Raw genomic sequence first — 22,174 nt, forward strand, 5'->3', positions numbered from 1 at the left:
ATTTAACGATATCCCCCGAAGTAGGACATTGGTCGGTGGGAATAGCTTTCAATTATTAATTAAAAGATTAGTACAGCTTGACATGTGTCCCTATTTGAATGCAGAGTGCATTCAGATTGCAGCCAATGCTAACTGTAGTCATCAATTTGTACTGAGACCGCATGTACTCATTACGCTTGTTCATCATCAGTGAATTCGTATAAAAAACAAGCTTTTAAATCGTTGCCCAGAAACCAACGTAGGATCCACATATATCTTTTTTAAATTAAGAAACCCTTTGCTAGTTTGCTGGTTCAAAATTTACTAATTTTACGTACAGTTATGAAGTAGATAAGTATTATAAAATTATTATTTTATTTTTAAAAAGAATAAAATTTATTATTAAAAAATTAATTTTTTTTATATAAATTTCGTATTTATTTTTTTTTAAAAACAAATTATGCTATATTTACGTATTATATAACTACAAATATCATTTCTCTTCCAACCGAACATTAAAAAGGTTTTGAAATCAGACAGTGGTTTTTGTTTTAAAATAGTGTTACATATATTTATAATTTTATTTAAAATTTTACGTACAAAATTCATTTATCAGTTTTATTTGGAAATTCAAAATTTGAGTTTTAAATTTTATAATTTTTAGCATTGCAAAAATTGACATTTTATAAGTTTTTTGTAAGCTTTTTTTTAAATAAAGTTAACATTTTTTTTTTTTTGGGTGGTTTCTTCTTAGCGGGGCCAGAGAAGGAATATTTTGTGTTTTTCAGAGTCTTTTGTTAAAGGATCTTTTCATGTATGTATGTATGCACATGTGACACAAAATAATGAAACCAACATGCATATGAGGCCAAGGAATTGTGGGGACAAGATATGAATTTCTTCACGGTATTTTTAAAGGGATCATCAGCCAGGAGTACTACTAATAAATGGTAACGTTGTTTTGTTTATTGTTTTTCAAGAAGTTAGGTACGTTTATTTGATATATTAAAGGAATGTATATGGATGATGATCTTCACATTCTACGGAGCATCATCATGACCAAATTTAAAGTTCAAAGATATTTTTATAAAATGGAGATGCATGCATGGTCATCATCTACAACAAAATTTATCTATATTAGCCATTGTCATTGTTGATACTTCGATAGCATGGTCTTAGGTTAATTTAGAGCAGTCTCATCCGTTTCCCTAATATCCTATATGCTCCAAATTTTAAAAAAAATATTTGGAAGAAACCCAGTTTTTTCCTCCCATTCAGATCCCTAAATTAGGGATCTCATTTAGCATTTGTACAGTGGCTCCCAACTGTACATCCTCATCTCGTATTTTTTCTATTTGGTTCTTGTTGGTCATGCGTGAAACTCTCTCTCGACTTTCCGTCGTTCGTATTAACCCTCTCTCGTATTGTTTACCACCATCGATGGCAGCCCCTTCGATCTGCACCTTTGCTAAGTCTATGCCCTTCTCTCTCAAACAGTATCTTGACATACTCGAAATCTCTCACGTTTTGCCATGGATTTCCTCTGAGATAAATATTAGGCTTTGAACTTTGGGCTTCTTTGCGATATGTATTGATTTAACTTTTGTGAGATGCAAATCAAAACCCCAGCCAATGTTGTATGATAGGTCCCAACACAGATATTCAAAGGCTAAGTGAATTGATTTCTCTTCAGGTGAGAAAGTTTTCACAACCTCACCCTAACCTAGGACAAGACCGTGACCCATGACATGTTCTTTCTTTATTATTATTGTACTCTATTTATTTATTTAATTTTTTTTCTTTTTTTTTTTTTCTCTATGAGGGTAATAAAGGATATGTGTGAACATGTCATGCATGTACTCTATACTTCTAGTTTAAAAGAAACACCTGATAAACGATCTGTTCAATATTCTAACTAAAGGACTCTCAGAGTCCATCATTAATTCACCAAACATAACTAGTCCTAAATAAGAGGGGACTCAGTCTCTACAACACATACAAAAAGGCATTATACCATCGTATGTGGGGTTACCATCACTCCACCATAGTATTTACATCATGCCCAAAGACATATTGTTTAAAGTTAATCCAACAAAACACCCTAACATGGGACCTATCATAAAAACATAAAACATAAACCATCATCATCAAAGTCAAACTGACAGGGAACCCAAAGCATTGGCCCCTCACTCCACAGCAGTGCCTAGCTCCACAGCCTCTTCATCCATACCTGGACGTTTAAAACATAAACACAAAGTGAGTCTAATACTCAGTAAGCAGTACACCATGCTATTAACTTATTAATCACATAATATTTCTTTTGAAAACATGCATACATAAACATTTGCTAGTTCTTGACAATACTTTCATGCATAAATAGTCTAAAGAATAGCTATACTTTCATGCATAAACATTTTTAAAAAATAACTTTACTTTATGTTTCGCTTTCTTTGGCCGGTACACACGATTATGCCTCGTGTATTGGGGTTAGTGGTCTTTTGGACCCGAATTCCTCCCGCGACCACAGGTTGGGAATCCCTTTCATGGATGGCAGCACTGGGTGCACTACCAGTACTACTTACCCGGTATTACAATCTGTCCATTCCTTTGGTACCCTTTCATTCATAAGGCCGTTATGTACTTTCATGCTTTCATTTCTTTCTTTGTAGTCAAATGTTTTCATTATCTTTTCCTTAGTCTAAATGCATATGCGTTTCTTTGAAAATAGTGTTTCATGTCATGTTACATATAAGTAAGGCATAGCTATTTAAGAGAGAGCATGCATAAAAATCTCGTGACGCATTACCTTACATACACATAATTATAATCAAAACGGTGCTTAACAAGGGCTACTAAGAAAGGCTTGTACATAATATTTATACATTTATTCTTTCTCTAGAAGAACATTTGAAGAGAGAGAGAGAGAGACATTCTTTCAAAAGAAAGCTTTGTGTAAGAAGCATGGTCATAGCTATTTACCTTGATGCTTTACAAGTAGGTTCCTTGAATCTTGAAAATAAACTCCTATTCAATAAACATATTAATATTCATTTCATATTAAGCCTTACTATCCAACACCCCTATCTGCTCACTTAAATTTCAAATTGGAATTAGAGTGTTTTCCTTAACCCATTTAGCTACATACATGGCACTAAGTCAACCATTAGTATCCTCATTCCAATATTTAAGAAACCCATGAAGGTACATAACTTGCTTGCTGTCCCTTTTTAAAGGCCATTGTTTTCTATATAAAGGATAGATGGAAACATAGGTTAGAAATATACAGATGCTAGGAATTTATTAAAAAAGGGAAGGAAACAAAGAACTGCTACAAATCTGGAACTTTCATCAAGGAGGGCATTTTAACAGCTTTGTAACATCATGTGGAAGATAAAACCAACAAAAGGCAATGCTCACAAGAGAGTTGATTTTTGTCATTTGTTCTTCAAAGGTTTTTCATACTAAATTTATCTTTGGTAAACAAAAGGGTGAAGTTGAGCAAGGGATGAAACGGGCTAATTTACACTTCAAAATAGAACATATTTCAGAAATTTTACAGTACATGTGCAGCTAGCAAATCTTAGTACATTCATGGTCTTAGACATCTCTCTCTTAACCAAAATCTCAACTATACAATTAAATAATACAAGAGTTGTAGAAAACTTAAGAAAACCTCTTATATTTTCTGAAAACATAGCATAATAAAAATGGCTACAACTCTTGGCAATTTAAAATCCTAAAGCAAGCTTACTAGTTTAACTAGAATTTCTTAGTGGCTTACTTAGCCATAAACTTTAGGAAAGTATATCTAAAATTATAAACCTCAACCCTGATGCATAATTTAAAACATGGCTTAGACTCAAGAAAACACAAGAAAATGACTACAAAATCTGCCTTGCAAACACACGGCTGGAACATACAAAACAGAGCATACACACACACGGTTTCTTCATACATCTATATATACATATCAAAGATCAACCAATCATCCTTTGAGACTAAACAAGTTAAATAAGAAAATATACCATTTTCGAATGATAGGAGATACACGGCAAACAACTTCAACATACTCGATTTGGCCAAAAAAACAGAGCTTTAATGTTTATTAATACATAAACAACAACTAAAAATTAAGATCCAAGCTAAAACAACTCAATGGGTCTCCCAAAATCAACTAAAACTGAGTGGGTCGAGTTAAGGTTTTTTTAACCTTTGGTGAAATCCTTCCCAAAACTCGAAAATGAGGAAGAAGAAGGTAGATTCGGCTTAGGGAAACAGAGGGCACACGAATCCCTTGGTTGAAAGTTCAAACCGAAGCATTAACATTCACAAAAAGGAAAAACCCATTGATTAAACCATGGCTAATATTTCAAAATAAACAAGGGAGAAGATTGAGGGTATTCTTACCTTGTTATTTTCCTCTTAAGGAGAAGGAAAATGAATGCTTGGCTAAAGATTGGAACAGAAATGGAATGGAAGAGTAGTGGGTTGGTCGCACAGTGACGGCTAGAGAGTTTTCTTCCTTCCCTTGTTCTAGCTGTCGGTGAGTGTAAGAGGAAGAAAATGATTTGTTTTCTTGTCTCTTGGAAGCCGACGTGTAGGAGAAGGAAAGGGGATTGTAGTTGGCTTATGGAGGAAGCTATGGGTTCATGGGGAGAATAGTCAAAGGGATTTAATCAAAATTGTCCCATAAGCTAGGGAATGATTGGTGGAGATCAAATATGTGGAGATATTTTCTTTACTTACCCATTCAATAGTAGAGAGGGTTTGGGCCATTTTTTGAGTAAATAAAATTAAAGAACTTGAAAGAAAATTTTATAAGGTCATAAAAATATCATACCCTTGAATTATTTAATAACCCACATGAAAATAAAAACAAACCCATCTTTAAAATAAAATACTAATTAAAAATGAATAAAAGTCTTTATCTCAAAATATTTAACTTAAAGAATTAATAAATGACGTAAGAACCCATGTAGTAGGATTCGGTATTATAAAAGTACCCCACGATTTTGGATACTATGATTTCTTGATGCCTTTCATTGATAACTTTTGGTTGCTTAAATAAGCAAAGTCACGTACAAGAATACCGAAAATACATGACAAACAAATTGTCGAAATAAATGACAACATGCAACTGAGTAGCTAGTAACCGAAACACATGACATGCACGTAACAACATGAAAACAGAGCACACGAAATAAACATGTAAAAAACAGAGTACATGAACTAACGAAGTAAATATGCAGAAAACATCCTCTAACTGCCAATGACCCAGTCTCCGAAGCATGCATATGAAATCTTCACGTAATGACCCAATCCACGCCGCATGCCTACAATGAGATCTTCACGTAACGACCTCATCCTTGATACTTGGGATTTGGCTTTAGGCCTTTCTCTGAACACCGAGGCCTACCATTGTATAGTTGGATTTCGTGGCTCGGATCTCTCTGTTTGTGAGCTTCTCTAAGGTTTCAAGAATCTGAGACTTTCTTACATATTTCGAAATCACATTGAGGGAAAATGCATTTGGTGAGCTACTAGATAGTTTTTGCCACCGTGTATTTTCTGTGATGCTTGATATTTGGCTCTCGTTGTGGTTCTGAGATTTTGTGATTCTGGTGTTTCTGTTTTAGCCTCTATGTTATGATGCTGTGATGCGTTCATGTCATAAATATGTGAGATTTTGTGTATTTTTTGTTTCTTGAGAGGTGGCTCTAGTTGGTTCTATGCCTCAGTTGCTATTCTAATTTTGGTGTTTATGTTTTAGCCTTTATGTTATGAATCTGGGATGCTGTGATGCTTCGATGTTTAGGCATTGTGAGATTTGGTGATGCTATAAATCTGGGAGATTTTGAGGCTATGAGATTTTGTGTATTTTCTATTTTTTGAAATGTGGTTCTCGTTGGTTCTATGCCTCGGTTGCTACTGTAATTCTAGTGTTTCTGTTTTTGCCTCTACTATGATGCTTTGATGTTAAGGCACTGTCATTCTATATTGGTTGGATTGGATTCAAGCCTATGTAATCTCTATTGAGCCACTGTGATTCAAATGTTTATTGTGAATTGAATGGGATACTTGCTATGTTGATTCTGTGAGGGATGGAAACCTCTTCTTGTGCCTCTGTAATGTCAGTAATTGTTGACAATCTTGGTGATTCTGTTGTTCTATGTTGTTTAAGTTCGAGTTCAACCATTGTTCTTTAAAACCATGCTGTCATTTTTTACCTCTATGTGTTGAATTATTAAATGAGATACGTGGTCCTTATTCTGAGTTTGAGTTCAGCCACTCTTTCTTCCTATGCCTCTGTAATTTCAACTATTTTGATATTTTAGCACTCTATTTTTCTACACTTGTTTTGTGTTGATGGCTTACCTGGTTCTCTTCTACACCTATTTCAATTACCTTGTTGTTTTGTGTTCGACCTTTGTCTTTTGCAGCTTTTGGTGTTGATTTAGGGCTCTTGTTAGGGCTACATGTCCAGCGTAAGGCTATGATTATGGTTCTAATTATTATTCGAAGTGTAAAATCACAAGTGTTGTCAATGGGGCTCGATCGATATGGCAGACTAATCCTATCCTGGATGACCACCTTGTTATTGTGATAGTTTTCACAAAGGCAACTGGGGTTGAAGATTTTGCAACCATTCGAGCTTGATCTCCTGTTTTTGAAGCATGCTGTAAATAAATAAATAAAATCATTCTATGCTCCATGGGAAAATATTTAAATACTTGGTTGATATTTGAGGTTAACATACTATAAATTTAAATTACGTTGTTCTTTAGGGAAGCAGATGAGGCTGCTCTTATTCATTTAGCATGCATGCTGTTTGTTTTTTATTAGTAGTATTTTTTGCATGCTGTTTTAGCCCACTGTTTTCTATCATTAATGCTTGCTGGTTTTTATCCATTTACCATGTTATTCATTTCCATTTAGCAAGTTGTTTAGTGTCACTATCTGTTGTTGTTTTTCATCCATTTGGCATGTTCTTATTCTTCCCCATGCATTCTGATTGTTGGTTGGATTGAGTTGTCGGAAGTTAAACTGTATACCCTTCGGCTATGATGATGGCAAAGTTGGGTGAGGAAAAGGAGAGCTGACACATACTTATTGGCAGGGTAACCCGGATGACCAGTGAATATTGGCAACTGATTGTTGTAGCCATTGAGGACATTGCCAACATCATCAAGGTTCTCTAAACTATAATAAAAAGCTAAAAAACTTTGGAATATAGTTTGTATTAAAGATAAGAATATGCTCATTGTTTGTGTACAAACTTGAAGCAAAAGAAAAGACAACACTACCCAATGCCTGGGTCACATAGTAACACTAGCAATATCTCATGCTTAGGAAACTATCGCCAAAATGAGTACCCAATATGTTATTGTGGTATTAAAAAAGCAAGTCGAATAACTGTTCGTACGGAGGATAATGAGGGGTGCCGACTTTTCGGTTGCCAAAACTGTGAGGTACGTAATTTGTTGGTGGTCTTATTTGCTAATATGTGTTGGTAGTCTTGTTTACTAATATGTACTTGTCAATTTGCAGGCTGGGCATCCTTGCAGGTTTCTTTGTTGGTATAACCCGGAAATACCAGTATATCGCCAAAATACATTTAACTGATTAAAAACTGAACTTCAAAAGATATAATCATTAATAGATATCCAAACTAGTTGACATCGACTAGAAATTGTTTAAGAGAGGCGCAAGAGAAAACTCAAGAAAACCAGTTTCATTATAGCAATTTCATTGTTGTGGTTAACTGTTTTGAGAATTTATTTTGGAAGTTTCTGAGCAATATTATGGGCACATGTAATGAACTTTTGGGGCTGGTGTATGGGTAATTTCAGTACTTGTACGAATAATTGAGAAAATATTATGGATGTACACATTATTAGCAAATTTATCTTCACGTATGACAAAAGCAAATTTATCTATTTGTTTCTATCGGGTGTGCCTAAAGCTTAAATCCTTTTGATCATCGTTTGATCTCAGCAAAAATCGTAATCTTGATTTTTATTTATCTGTTACAAATAAAATACCGTTGCAAAAGGAAAATTTTTATTATTTTAAAATTGTAATAATTTCAAAACTATTATCAGACCCACAAAACCAATCGGCTTTGTGTTTAAAATAATAGTTAGAATGTGATAGTTCAAAACATAAGGAAAAATACAAAAGAGTGAGTAGTTAAGGTAATAAATGGAAGTGAGAGAAAAAAAAACATAAAGAAATATTAGAGAAATATTACTTTAATAGAAGAGAAAAATGATAAGGAATAAGATATACGAGGTTTTTGATAAATGAGTAAAATTTAGGATAAGAATTTAGGAATAACATTTTATAGCTAAAATCTAGGAAAAATTTATACCAACGGGGATGTGGATGCTCTTAAGGATGCAGATTGTTGGTCGTGTGTGTGTGTGTGTGTGATGCTTAATCTGTTCCATGGGATTGATCATTGTCCCTTAGTCTTTGGGAGATCAAAACTTGATGCGTTGGCAACTGAACCATCCAAAAGAGGCTAATTGGTTCTTTTACAACACGATATGGACCTGTTTTTGACACACTTAAAGGGATTCCTCTCTTGGCACAAGTGAATATCCAAATGGAGAGTGATAACTCTTGTAGGATGTGCAACTTCCCTCAATGAACTAATGATAGTTCATTAATGTCCATTGATTACACTCATTTCCCCTTCTCAACTATGAAGAAGATCTAGTGGGGTCCAAAAGCCCGCAAACCAAGAACAAAAATGGAAGCCTTTTGATTCACTCCCCCATTCTCTCTTTAAATAAGACTCGACCTCGAGTCTTGGGCTAGTCGGCCGTGTCTTTCCCTCTTATTCTGTTTCCACCACGAGAAAGATGCACATAAGAGGTATGACTATATTTTTGGAAAACTAATGGTGCCATTCCATTTGGCCCTGGAGCTTTTGTCGGGCACATTGGTGTAATGCCACTTTTACCTCTTCTTTTGTGAATTCTTCGTTGAGTTCTTTTACCCCTCTTATGTATGATGAGGTATATGGGAGGCAATTCATGGACTGGCAAAAAAGATGCAACTAGAGAGTGGGGAATAAGAAATCAATTGATATCTAGAAAGATGGTTCGATTCCTGGCTACAGGAGCTTGAAAGAAGAGAGAGATGGAATGGGGGAAGGGGAAAGAGTGGAACGAGTTGAACTCCTTATTGATAATGATACCAAGTGATGGAATAAAGATAGGATTAGATCCCTATTCTCCCCCCATATCGCAGCAGAAATTCTGAATATTGTTCTCAGCCCAGGAAATCAAGAAGGCAAACTGATATGGGCAATGGAGAAAGTTGGAAATATAGTGTGAAAAGTGCCTATAGATTGTTCAGAGCAATAGGAAAGATAAACAGGAAGAAGAATGCTCAAATGCAGACACGAAGAGGCATTTTTTGAGGTTTCTATGGAATTTGAAAATCCCAAATAAAGTGAGAGTTTTTGCATGGAAAGCCTGCAAAAATTGCTTGCCGACAAAACAAAACTTAAAGAAGAAGAAAGTCATCATAGATGAAGTATGCCAACTTTGTAATGAGAGAGTCAAGGATACATTTCATGCTCTATAATATTGTCCTACTAAAACAGATATGGCAGAAATATTTGTCATCAATACAAGTTTCTGGTAGCATCAAGGCTTTATATGAGATTGCTAGGCAAATAAAAGATGGGGGTAGGAAGGATGACCTGGAATTCTTATTTCTCGTTACAATGGGGCAGATAGTCCTTACAAAGTCAGTCTTAGACCTACCTTAGTTTTATAAGACTTTTCAGGTTAAGATATTTTATGATAAAATAAGATGCTGATCAAGATTTTTATGATAACAAATCTCTTGACCAAGCTCCTGACATTTGGGAACGGGTGTTACAGAAGTATATAGTGCCGTAAGGTGGGAGCTTTAACAAGGGCAGGCATGAACATAAAGCAGTTCAATCGACCAAGTGCATGGCTCGAACCCCATGTATAATCAACTGCAAACGGTTAACATTCTAAACACAATTACTCTACAAAACTTCCATTTTTGGGAGAACATTAATATAGGAGGCATTCGATAATACACTTTTTCTCCAGTTTGTATAATCTGTGTTACGCATTAAAAGAAAAATGTTTCTTGAATTTAAAATGCAGGAGATACAATTTCAACTCGAGAAGTGGTAAAATAATCATTCTACATGAGCCTCCTATCGCTTTCTTCTTCTCACCAAGAATACCCTATGCTCAGTCACCAAGAAGCAAAGAAGGTTATCATGAAGAATCCCAACACCAGAGCATCTCAAGACACCTTTTTGAAGAATCAACGTCGAAGAGAACTATGCTTGTCGTGATGTCCCCAACTACGGCCATAGCCATCAGCAAATGCATCACTTGAATATCTGGTTTCATGGCTTCTATTCAACACTCCATAACCCCGAACATCTATACAAATATAAGAAGGGGTCATACTAATTTACTTTCCAGAGTTTTTTAACACTACAATGACCCAACACATGGACTAATGAGCAAAAAAGAGTTAATTTATAAGGAGAGGGACTGAGGGAGAGAGAGGGAGAGGGAGAGAAGAGAGAGTTCACCTGGTGCCCGTGTTCTCCTCTGTGTGTTTAGCTGCTCTGCTCGCAGCTTCTCTATTTCACGAGCCATAGAAATGAGGTTTTCTTCCATTGCTAGCTTCTGTTCAACTAATTTTTCATTAGCTTTCTTCTCATATTCGTAAGCCCTCCTAGAAGTGTCACATGATAAATTTAACTATTGAGAAAAGCAAAATAATAAATATATCTTGTAAATGTCCTAGTTTCTGTTATCAACCTTCAACCTCCCTAACAGATAATGAATAGGCAGAAAATTGATAATATCTGAAACTCTTCTTTCAAACCTGGCCTCAATAAGGTCCTTGTGCATCAGATCAATATCACCCCTCATGGCAATTAGCTGCTGATTCTCAGCTTGCAAATGATTGATGTCTTGTGTGAGGCTTTGGACTTGGGCCGACAAATCTTGTCTTAAAGAATTCATTTTCTGAACTTCAGCTCTTAAGTGCAGAACCTCTGCCCTCAGAGGCTCAGAAGCATGGACGTCAGCTTCTAGCTTTAATCCTCTCTCAATCAACTCTCTGACGTGTGCATCTTTCTCAGCCTGGAGTTTGTGTATGACCTGCCCCAGTTTGTGAATCTCATCTTTTGCAGCTGTTAATTCCCTTTGAAGATGTGTATTATCATTAATAACAAGACGATTCTCAACAACTGTTCTCTTCATTTCTCTATGCTGCATTTGAAATTCCTCTTCCAAAGCAGAAGGGTGAATAGGCAGGGGTCCTGGTCCTCGGTTCACAACAAGCCGAGGGCCATCACGTGAACTGCGGAAGTTTTCAGGTTGACGAGGCATATGATATCTCCCAGCCATACTCGATTTCCTGCAGAAACAACACTATCATCACCTACAGGATATAACATGTTTTCCATGCAATCCAAGCTACTCATAAAGAAAGGCATATTTATACATAAAAGGTTTGGAAACATTCTTGCTTCTCTATTGACTTATTTGACAGTTCCCATAAGGCAAATAAACTTAAAAAAAAATGAAAAAATGGCCTCTTATATTTGTAGACCACCAGAATTATAGTTAGCATCTTAAAAAGGAGCTCATGCATGTCTTCAACCCTTATATTTCCCAATATCTTGTAAAGACGATTCAAGTAGTTAATATTTATCAGTCAGTCCCTGTCTCGTCTATCTTTTGTCTGAAAAAAGTAAACATGGAACTTGCCTCCATTCAAGTATAAAGTCCAAGGAAGAGTATGACAGGATTACCCTAGTTAAACTTCCAACCAATATTATGTTCATTTTATCTTTATCAATGGCCCTTCTTTATCTTTGTCTGCCAAAAGTAAACATGGAACCATACTCCATGAAAGTCCAAAGAAGAGGACAATAGCATCACCCTAATTAACCTTCTGACCAACATTTATGAAACATAATCTTTCATCAATATGAAAATCCCTGCTTAGTGTCTAACTTATAATTTATGATTCATCTCCCTCAATGAAGAAAAAGAAAGAAAACCCTCCAAATGTTTGTGTTCATATGAATGCAAAAAAAAAAAAAAAAAGAAAAAAAAAGAGTAATGAACCAACCAATTACTCTTGGTTGGGTACCATTAATCTGTTTCCATCATTTCCATAACCCTACTGACTACTATTTTATTAACAACTTCTTTCACTCATTCTACGAATCAAACCAATAACCAGAAGAAGTTCTTATAATCATATTTTCATTTATCTTCTAAGTGAATGTAGAACTACATTTCTGGTAGCAAACCCATGAATAAATCCGAACCTAACAACAATGCAATCGGCCTCTTTAGAAAAAACAGAAAACGGCATTATCACTACATTAACTATAGGCAAAGACCTTTGAATAGATAAAATGAGATTTCTCAGTAAGTTAATGATGCAAACAGAGTTTAATATACAAGTACGCTCCACTCAAGACTAGAGTATACCATAGCATTTGCAATACAAACTTTTTCCCTCCAAAATTAAACTGAAAAAAAACAATTTCAGCGACAATAATATAATTTTTTGATCTATCAAATAGCAAATTAAAAAAAAAAAACTCTGGGCAATGATTTTCAAGCACAGCCCAAGTTTTAAACATATTTGCAACACACATGAACTTCAAAGAGCAGAGAGCGAAATCCATTAACAATAGCAACATGAAAGATTAAAAATGATAGCATTATACCAATTAGTTTACGGTTCAAACGAGAACAACACTAAACATGAGATAAAATTTATGGGAAACAAGATAAGGGGTACTATATTAGGTAAAGGTAATCCTTGTAGACGAGGACATTGGATAACTTACAGGGCTGTGGAGAGACGGAGAGCTGCAGAAGAAAGACGAGCCTCTACGATCTTCCGACGGGAAGGATGTGCGCGTCTCGCTTGCTGAAGAGCGCAGCTGCCCTACTTGCCCATTGGGTTTTCTGAATGACGTCCTTACCCACCGCTTTTGATCTTTTCTTATCTTTTTCTTTTTCGAGGAAAAAAAAATAGTTCTTGAAATTTTAACACCCATTCTATTTGAAAAATTCTATACGGAAGCTTTATATCGCACATATTTATTTAATCAATATATGATTTATAATTTTTACTAGATGTATAAATCAGTTTGATCCGGTAATTTTTTGATCCATCATTTTCTCCTAATCGGATAGGACCAGACCGAACATCCATAGAGACTGGACTAAACTGATAGCTATCGATCGATCCGACCTATTTTTTTTTATTATTCTTTTCATATTCTTTTCAAATAAATTAATAAAAAAAATTATTTAAATTACTAAATTAAAATTAAGTGGATTATTAATGTAGATTATGTAACTAACTCACTAAAAAAATATTTTACTATAATTATATTTATGATATTGAGAGTTATCATTTACTAACTTAGACTTTACTCTTTAGTATTTGTAATTATTAAACATTCTATATATGGTTAATAAATATCAAATAATTTCATTATATATAGATTATTCATGCTCTTGCAACTTAGGTATTTTAAAAAAATTACCTAATTATTTTAATTAAGTGTAAATAGTAGAGTATGTATGAATGTATGATGTATTAACTATTTACATATAATAATATAAATTATCACATAATTTATGATTTATTATTAATTGATAGAATATATTATTTTATATTGTATGTGGTCAATGATAATAAATTAGATAAAAATTATATCATTAACTAATATAATTAATATATAAAAAGAATATATTTAATTATTAAAAATATTTTTTAAAAATATATATAGGGGTTTAGTCCGATTCGGTCTTGTTTGGTCCAAAATTTGTAGACCTCGGGACCGAACCGAATTTCATCGGTTCACATATTTTGGGGTTGAGACCGACCGATCCAGAATTCGGTTCGACACCGGTCCGGACCGAATTATTTACAGCCCTAATTTTTACCTATTTTCATGCTTAAATATGTGTGTGTATAAATAGAAGGACAAAAATGACAAATCACATGTTGGTTAGATGAAGATGTGTAGTGTAAGACTTCATTATATCATTTCTCATTTTATTTTATGGAGCTACAGAGCCACCTCAATCTTACCGCTCGACGTGGCAATGAGACAGGGTGGCCATGTTGGTTAAGTGATTTAAAAAAAACAAAACAAACATCTAGAGACCAATCACCAGACTGCTCAAAACAAGAACCAAACAACTCCTTCAAAATTGTGCCCTTCTACTTGAAATTGGAGCATTTGAAACCTAAATCGGCTTATCGACTTTGATTCCATCCAAGGTATCGGGCTACCTCACCGACTATGATTCCTCCTTCCCACTACATCCCCAAGCTATCGAGATCAGACACATTATTGCTAAATTGCCCCATTTTGCTTGAAACCCTAGAGCTTTTGAAACTAAATCAGCTTATCGACTATGATTTTGTCTAAGGTATCGGGACACCTCACCAGATGTGATTCTTCCTTCCCACTCCGTCCGAGGTATTGAACAACCTGAACCCTAGAGCATTTAACTGCTAGTTATATGAATATTAAAAAATCTTTTCAGATGATTAAATTTAACGATTTTAATTATTCATGTTTGTACAACTCTCTTAAGGTTTTGTGTCTTGGTTTGTCCAACATTTCCAAGAATTATTTGCCCAAACGAGGTACAAAGAGGTTGTTGAACTTGTCGTTGAGTCTCCACAAGGAATCCTCTGTAAGGGTTTACATCTTGATTTTCCAATCAAACACATTTCATTTGTTGCCATATTTCATAGCTTAAAGTTAGTTACAGAAGAAGAAAAAAAAAATTCATAGTGGAATGGAACATTGCCTAATAGTGCATTGGCATGTAAAGTTGCATCTTGCTCTATGCTTTTGATACATATACATGTCAGATGCTTTTGGGACACTTTTGACAAATGGAAACCTCAATGCTTTTGATAAATATACATGTTAGATGTGCAATTTAAGATTCAAATATAGAAACAAACTTTTGAAAAAAGTTTTTTAGTTAATGTTTTACCTTGGGGTGTGAATAAGGAATTCTAGACAGGGAGAAGATGGAAAGATTAGATGGTTTATCTTAGTATATGCACAATAAGGCACATTAAAGATTTAGGCTACCAATGTTCTCAAGCCAAGAAAAATAAAGAAGATTGGTTGTAAGGCTAGGATTAATTAAGGTCTTTTTTTTCTCTCTACGTTTTGGGAGGCGATTAGGGCTTCATGATGGCGCTAGCCGCCGGCGCATTGCCTTTGACGGCAAGGTAGGAGGCTAGAGTGGCCATGGATCAGGGGAGGACGCTGGGTTTGCTGCCGCGCATTGAGCGTGCGTCTGCTGCAGGTGCAATGGGGTTTGCGAACGTGGTGGCTGCAAAGCCACAGTTTTTGCCAGAGGTGGTTCTACCTCCGAGGGAGCCTCGGTTTTAGGATGGCACTATGTTCTTCGAAGGCTGAGATTCAACAGTCGGCTGAGCCTATTCAATTTTCAGTGGATCTAAAATTCCTTCATCGACGGCCTTCCCTCGATCATATTCGTGCTTTTATAAAAAATTGTCGGGGATTGCGATCAATTTCAGTGGTTGGGCAATTGCGTAACCCACGGAATGTGCTGGTTCAGATGGCGAAGGAGGAAGATTTTATTAGTGTGATGGCGAGAGGCAATTTTGAGATTCATGGAGTTCCTTTTCGGGTTTTTCACTGGACTCCCGATTTTGTGGAAGACGAGGATTCTCCGTGGGTTCCAGTATGGATTACTTTGCCGAGATTGCTGCCAAATTATTTTCAGGAATCAATGTTACGAAGCATGGGGAATGGTTTCAGTCGTTACCTGAAGAGGGATAATGCTACGACGTGTTTGACTTGTCCTGAGGCCTCGCAGATTTGCGTTGAAGTAAATGTCTCTCAACCTTTGTGTAAATCATTTTGGTTGGGTCCCTCGGGCCTTGTGTCCAGCCATTTTCAGGAGGTTATTTTCGAATCAACTCCTTCTTTTTGTGTTTTCTGCAAAAAAAAGGGCATCTTGAGGCTAGATGTTCCAAGCAGGCACGTTCCGTGGTTGGAAAGAAAAATAAGTAGGTGTTGATGCAGGATAAAGGCAACAAACAGTCCTAAAAAAATCAGTGGAAAGTGGTAGGCAACCATGATGGTGAGAAGCCCATTCTTGTTAAGGAGAAGGTGGTGGGGGAATCTTCAAAATCTAGAAGAGTGATGATTTTAGAGTCCATCCGGGTGAGAAGGGAAGAGTCCATTGGGGAGGTCATTGGTGTTTGGTCCGTTTTGCCAAAGAGACAATTATTTGATAAGTTTATGGTAGAGCTCCGACTTGACCTTTTAGAGGTCTTGCTTCTTGAGGCGATGGCGGTGTGTATGTCTAACGATCCTTTGATTGAAAAGGAGTTGGAGGTTATTGATAAGTCGAAAAGGACGCCATCTAAGCAACAAGAAAACTAGTTTGAAATTACAGAGGTGGAGGATGAGGGAGATGACCAGGAAGCTCTGGAAAAATCCGAACCAAGAAGTATTTCTCCCTTTAGTGTGGGCGGTTTGGAATGAGAGAGTGGAACGGTGTGCTATGATGAGAATAAGCAAAAAATTAAAGAAGATGATACGCATTTTACGGATGTGGAACCAGGAGGTCTTTGGTCGAGTGGAGGTTGAGATCAAAACTCTAGAGGATCGCATCACTGGGTTGGAATCAACTCTGTCCAGTTCTTACTCGCCTCAGTCCGAGAATGAGTTGTTGATGTGTAAACAAGAGCACCTGCAGTGGGTTCATGGAGAGGAAGTTTGGCATGTCAAAAGTCACGAATTAAATGGCTTGACGAAGGGGATGCTAATTCAAGCTTCTTCCATGCTTCCTTGCGACTCAAAAGAAAGAGTAAAAAACATGAGAAGATGCAACTTGACGATGGCAACACACTGAATTCAGGAGAGGCGGTTCATGAGGGGGCAATTTTATTCTTCCAGCGTTTGCTTATGGTGACACCGATTGAGAGTAATATAGATGAGATGGAGTTGATACAGCTAGTGGTGTCCATTGAAGGATAACGAGGCCTTGTGTGCTACTCCCACTATACAGGAAGAAGTCTTTATGGTCTATTCCGAGAGATAATAGCCCAGGTCCAGACGATTTTTCAGCTAGTTTTTTCATGTTGGCTTGGGATATTGTGAAAGACAATCTGTTGGAAATGGCTAAAGATTTTTTTGAAGGTCAGATGATTTCTACTTTCTTTGGGGCTACAAATTTGGTTCTGATTCCAAAGGTCGATGAGCCTTTGGGTTTTGGACAGTTTTAACCGATCAGCCTATGTTCAGTTGTCTACAAAATTATGTCGAAGATTATGGTTTTTTGTTTGGCGCCGATACAGGATAAAATTATTTCCCCTGAGCAGGCAACGTTTATACCAGGAAAAAGCAATTTTGAGAATATATCGTTGGCTCAGGAACTTGTTCAAACCATTAATAGGAAGGCAAAAGGGGAAATGTTTTGCTGAAAATTGATATAGCCAAACCTTATGATCGAGTCAACTGGAGTTTTCTCTTAGAGATCATATGCAGGTTGGGTTTTTCAGATAAGTGCCCTAATATTGTATTTAATGTTGTTTCCTCCCCTTTTTATTCGGTTCTACTAAATGGGTGCTCCAAAGGTTTTTTCAAGCCGTTGCGTGGGCTACGTCAAGGTAACCCTCTTTCTCTTTATTTATTTATTTTATCGGAGGAGATCCTTTCTCGAATGCTTCATAAAGAGTTTAGTTTGGGTCAGATTAAGCCGTTCCATCTTGGTGGAGGTACTTTGGTTTCTCATTTGCTCTATGCGGATGATATACTGAGTTTTGTTAATGGGGGAAAGTCTTCTATTCAGAATCTTATGGAAGTATTGCACAGGTATGAATTGATGTCTGGTCAATTGATTAATCCGAGCAAGTCTTCAATGTTTTTCTCTTCCTCTATCTTGGCTGTCCGCAAAAATGAATTGAACGTGATTTCGGGTTTTGAGGAAGGTAGTTGGCCTTGCACGTATTTGGGCGTACCATTGATCGTGGGTTGCATGACAATCCAAGTGTTTGATTTGCTCTTGACAAAAATCCAAAAAAAGTTGGTTTGGTGGAAGAGCAAGGTTCTTTCTTTTGGAGGTAAAATTATTCTAATCAAATATGTTTTGAATAGTATGCCTATACATATGCTCTATGTCTTGAATTTACCAAAAGGAGTGATATAAGAGATAAAGAGAATTTTTTTCAAACTTTCTATGGGGCTTGTTGTTGGAAAAAAAAAAAAAAAAAAAAGTGGATCTCATGGAGCAAAGTTTGTGTGTCGGTGGACGAGGGTGGGCTGGGTATTCTGGGTCTGCATGAGGTGCAAGCATCTTTACTTATGAAATTTGCGTGGAAGCTAATTAATGATAATTCGATGTGGTCAAACTTTTTTACTTCCAAATATATGGGAAGCTCCCATATTTATTCAGTGAGACAATGTAGAAAAGGGTCTCGTTTTTGGAAAGGGATCATGGACCTCATGTCTCAGGTTTTAAATAACTCACAGTGGATTATCCGGGAAGGCCAAGTAAAGTTCTAGCTGGACAATTGGCTAGGAGAGGGGCCTTTAATTGCTAATATACCTGTTATTGGAAGTGTTGACTTGTAGGTGGCGAATGTTTTCATGGCTTCAGGGCCGAATATTCATGTGTTGCGGGAGCTCGTTCCAAAATAGATAATTGCAAAAATATGTGATGCTGACATCAAGCTACGTTCGAGAGTGGATAAACGTGTATGGAAGCCAACAGTTAGTGATGAGTTTAGCACCAAGTCCGCTTGGCATCTGGTTCATCAACACAGTGAAATATGCCCCTGTAAAAAAATGGCTTTGGAAGATTTGGCTTCCAAAGAAGATGTCATTCTTTGTTTGGCATGCTAAGAAGAAGGCAATACCGGTGGATGGCATTATTCAACAGTTAGGCATTCCGATTGAATCAAAGTGCGAGTGTTGTGATCAGCCACAAATGGAGACTCTGCATCATATTTTATGTGGGGGAGGAGGAGCTCAAAAAGTCTAGAAATTTTTTGCAGATACATGTCGAATGAGAGTACCACAGATTCGAAACTAGGAGAGGATGATGAGGTTCTGGTGGCAACGAGCTTCCATGTCCATGCAAGTTGGTTGGCTTAGTTTTCTCCCTTTTGTAATTTCTTGGGCATTATGGAGAGCTAGATGTGCGGCCATAATGGAAGGTACGAAATTTAATCCAAATATTATTACTTGATTTGTTAAAACTTTAATTAGAGAAATGTCGAGCAAGATAAAACCATTTTGGTGGCAAGGCGCCCTTAAGCGGACGATCTGGAGGAATTAGCTTGCCCAATTATTCCTATTGTTATAAGGAAAATTAAGTTAATTGCAAGGTGACCACCGGAGAGAGGGAGGGTGAAGTTGAATGTAGATGGAAGATCTTGCGATAACTCGGGAAATTCAGGTGGAGGTGGTATTATTCGGAACTTTCAAGGCGGAGTAGTGGCTGGTTTTGCTCATTCATATGGTCATGCTACTAATACCATCGCTGAGTGTAGAGCTCTCATTGATGGGCTTCGGTTGTGCAGGCACTTGGGTTTGAGGGATGTATTGGTAGAGTTTGATTCAATGGTCATGGTCGGGTGTGTACAAATATTAGCTTCTTTGGGATTTTTGGGAGGAAATTAAAACTATTGTTGAGGAGCTCAATGTTCAATTTCACCATATTTTTAGAGAAGCAAATATGGTGGTTGACTTTGTAGCTAAGCAGGGGACGCGAGGGGTCAATTCAGATTTTGGTGATGATACTTTCGTTCAAGGCCCTATTCGGGGAATTATTCGTATGGATAAAGTTGGCATTCATTTCCTTAGATGTTGATTGGTTTTTTGGGTTTGAGGGATTGTTTGTTGGGTTTGTTGGGGATTTTTTGATACCGAAGGGATTAAGCTCTCAGAGACTTTGTTCCTTGGTATTCCTCCGTCATAAGTGAAATTTTTTTTAATAAAAGTGGGAAGGGTTCATTATTTTACATGTGACCTCAGCTCTTTTTTTTTTAAAAAAAAAAAATGGTCTAGGTTTAATGCAATTTTAAACGATGAATGCTGCTTTACCATGTCTTGTGTATTATTGGACCACCTGCATGTTTGTAGTTCTAGAAAGACATGACATTTCAAATACTTAAGAAGATAGATGCTCATGTGGCTAACATGCTTGAAATAAATGATGAGGCAGGAATACAAAGAATCTCAAGTCTCTAGTTGTTGAAATGGGGGTACGAGAATGTGTCATTTGAGAAGAATGAGTGTTGAAGCTATATCAACAAAGCACGACAACTTCACCTCGGGATTGGAGATGTTGAAGCTCTTCATCATTAGTTGAAAGAAATGCATAAAAAATATAGAATTTAATTATGAGATGGATGTGGACAATGACTTGAGGTTAAAGAATGTATTTTGGACAGATGCTCGAAGTAGAGTTGTGTATAAATTGTTTGAGGATGTGATTATATTTGTCACAACATACCTGACAAATGCCTATAAGATGCCTTTTGCACCATTTGTGGGTGTCAGCCATTATGGTCAGTTAATCCTATTTGAGTGTAGATTGATATCCAATGAGGATACATAAACTTTTGATTGGTTGTTTTGAATCATTGTTGAAGTGTATGAACAACCAAGCACTAAATGCAATTATTACAGGCCAAGACGAGGCAATGCAGCTTGCAATTGCGAGGGTGTTTCCTACTTTTAGTCATTGTTTCTGCTTATGGCACATTATAAAAAAACTTCCTGAGAGGTTTGGATCACATTCTCAATATAAGTAGATCAAGAGTAGTTTACAGAAATGTATATATAACTCTTTAAGTGAGAAGGAGATCTAAGAGAGTTGGTTCAATTTACTTGATATGTATCATCTTCATGTGAAGGCATGGTTGCGATCATTACATAGTGATAGGTGTTTTGGGTGCTGACGTACATTTAATACACATTTTAGGCTGGAATGTCAACTACACAACGGAGTGAAGGCATGAATGCATTCTTCGATGACTACGTTAACTCCAAGAAAACATTGAAGCAGTTTGTAGACCAATATGATTCAGCTCTTCAGAGGAAGGTAGAGAATGAAGCTCTTGCTGACTTCAGTTTATTTAACACCCACATTTCATGCATCAATCACTATCTTCTTGAGAAGCAATTTCAAGAGGCATACACAATTGCAAAACTCAAAGAAGTACAAAAAAAATTTCGAAAATCTTTATATTTGACTACCACACTGCTGGGATGCGAGGGTGCAAAATTTATGTACATAATTTTCAATAACAATAACGTGAGTGATGAGTTAATAAAAGGTGCAAAATTCATTGTCTCGCTAGATGAAGATCCCTTAGAAGTTAATTGACTAAAATGGTGGCAGCCATGATAATCAGCTTAGAGACCAAGGTGACGGTATGCATTGACACTAACAACTTGTTTAGGAAGTGAGATGATTCCATCTCATCTCTTTTCATCTAAACAATTTCTCATAATTTCTTTCTAAAATGTCACTCAGACACAAATACTTGTCAATTTGATGTCTTTAACTTTTTTATATAATCATGGCACAATCGTTACAACTTTCTCAAACTTCCAAACAAAACACAAAATAATATTTTTTTCAAATTTCAAAACAAAAATTATATTTTATCAATATTTGAACTTTATAATATTTTTATTCAACTTTCTTTCTCTCTTTCCCCAAAACTCAATGAAACATCTTAATTCAAATAATTTCACTACTATTGACAAAAAATTTTACTATTATCACAAAATTCTTACCTCATCTCATTGCCCAAGCTTCCTGATTACGCCCAAACTAGTACGTGATGTTATAGTATAGTTCAAGGTGTCAATTCACATGGAGTCGGTAGAAACACAGCAGGACTCAAGCTTGAAAGAAAAGATCAAATTATAATATGACAAGAATCTAAAATTCTGTCTAAAGTATGTAATTAAAATGAGATTAGGGTATGGATAAAAAGACAAGTAAAGCCTTGGGCTTCCATCAACCGGATTCAATACTCTGACTTTTTCAATCTAAACTATATACATAATTAAAAATTATAGTACCAAATTCCTATTTGAAAAATACGGCGTTATATT

At 36.2% G+C, this 22,174-nt stretch overlaps 1 protein-coding gene across 1 annotated transcript; it reads right to left on the bottom strand.

Annotated features, from left to right (window-relative positions):
- Positions 1-10,013: 10,013 nt before the first annotated feature.
- Positions 10,014-13,015, bottom strand: LOC121244934 (protein FLX-like 3). The gene is made up of 4 exons (XM_041143183.1): positions 12,869-13,015; positions 10,879-11,415; positions 10,580-10,725; positions 10,014-10,424 (listed from the first exon to the last, which is right to left on the bottom strand). Exons 2-4 carry the CDS (start codon positions 11,403-11,405, stop codon positions 10,303-10,305), a joined length of 795 nt encoding a protein of 264 aa, XP_040999117.1. The 5' UTR covers positions 11,406-11,415; positions 12,869-13,015; the 3' UTR covers positions 10,014-10,302.
- Between the last annotated feature and the right edge of the window lie 9,159 nt (positions 13,016-22,174).

Source organism: Juglans microcarpa x Juglans regia, chromosome 8S (assembly GCF_004785595.1).
Source record: "Juglans microcarpa x Juglans regia isolate MS1-56 chromosome 8S, Jm3101_v1.0, whole genome shotgun sequence".
Classification (NCBI taxonomy): domain Eukaryota; kingdom Viridiplantae; phylum Streptophyta; class Magnoliopsida; order Fagales; family Juglandaceae; genus Juglans; species Juglans microcarpa x Juglans regia.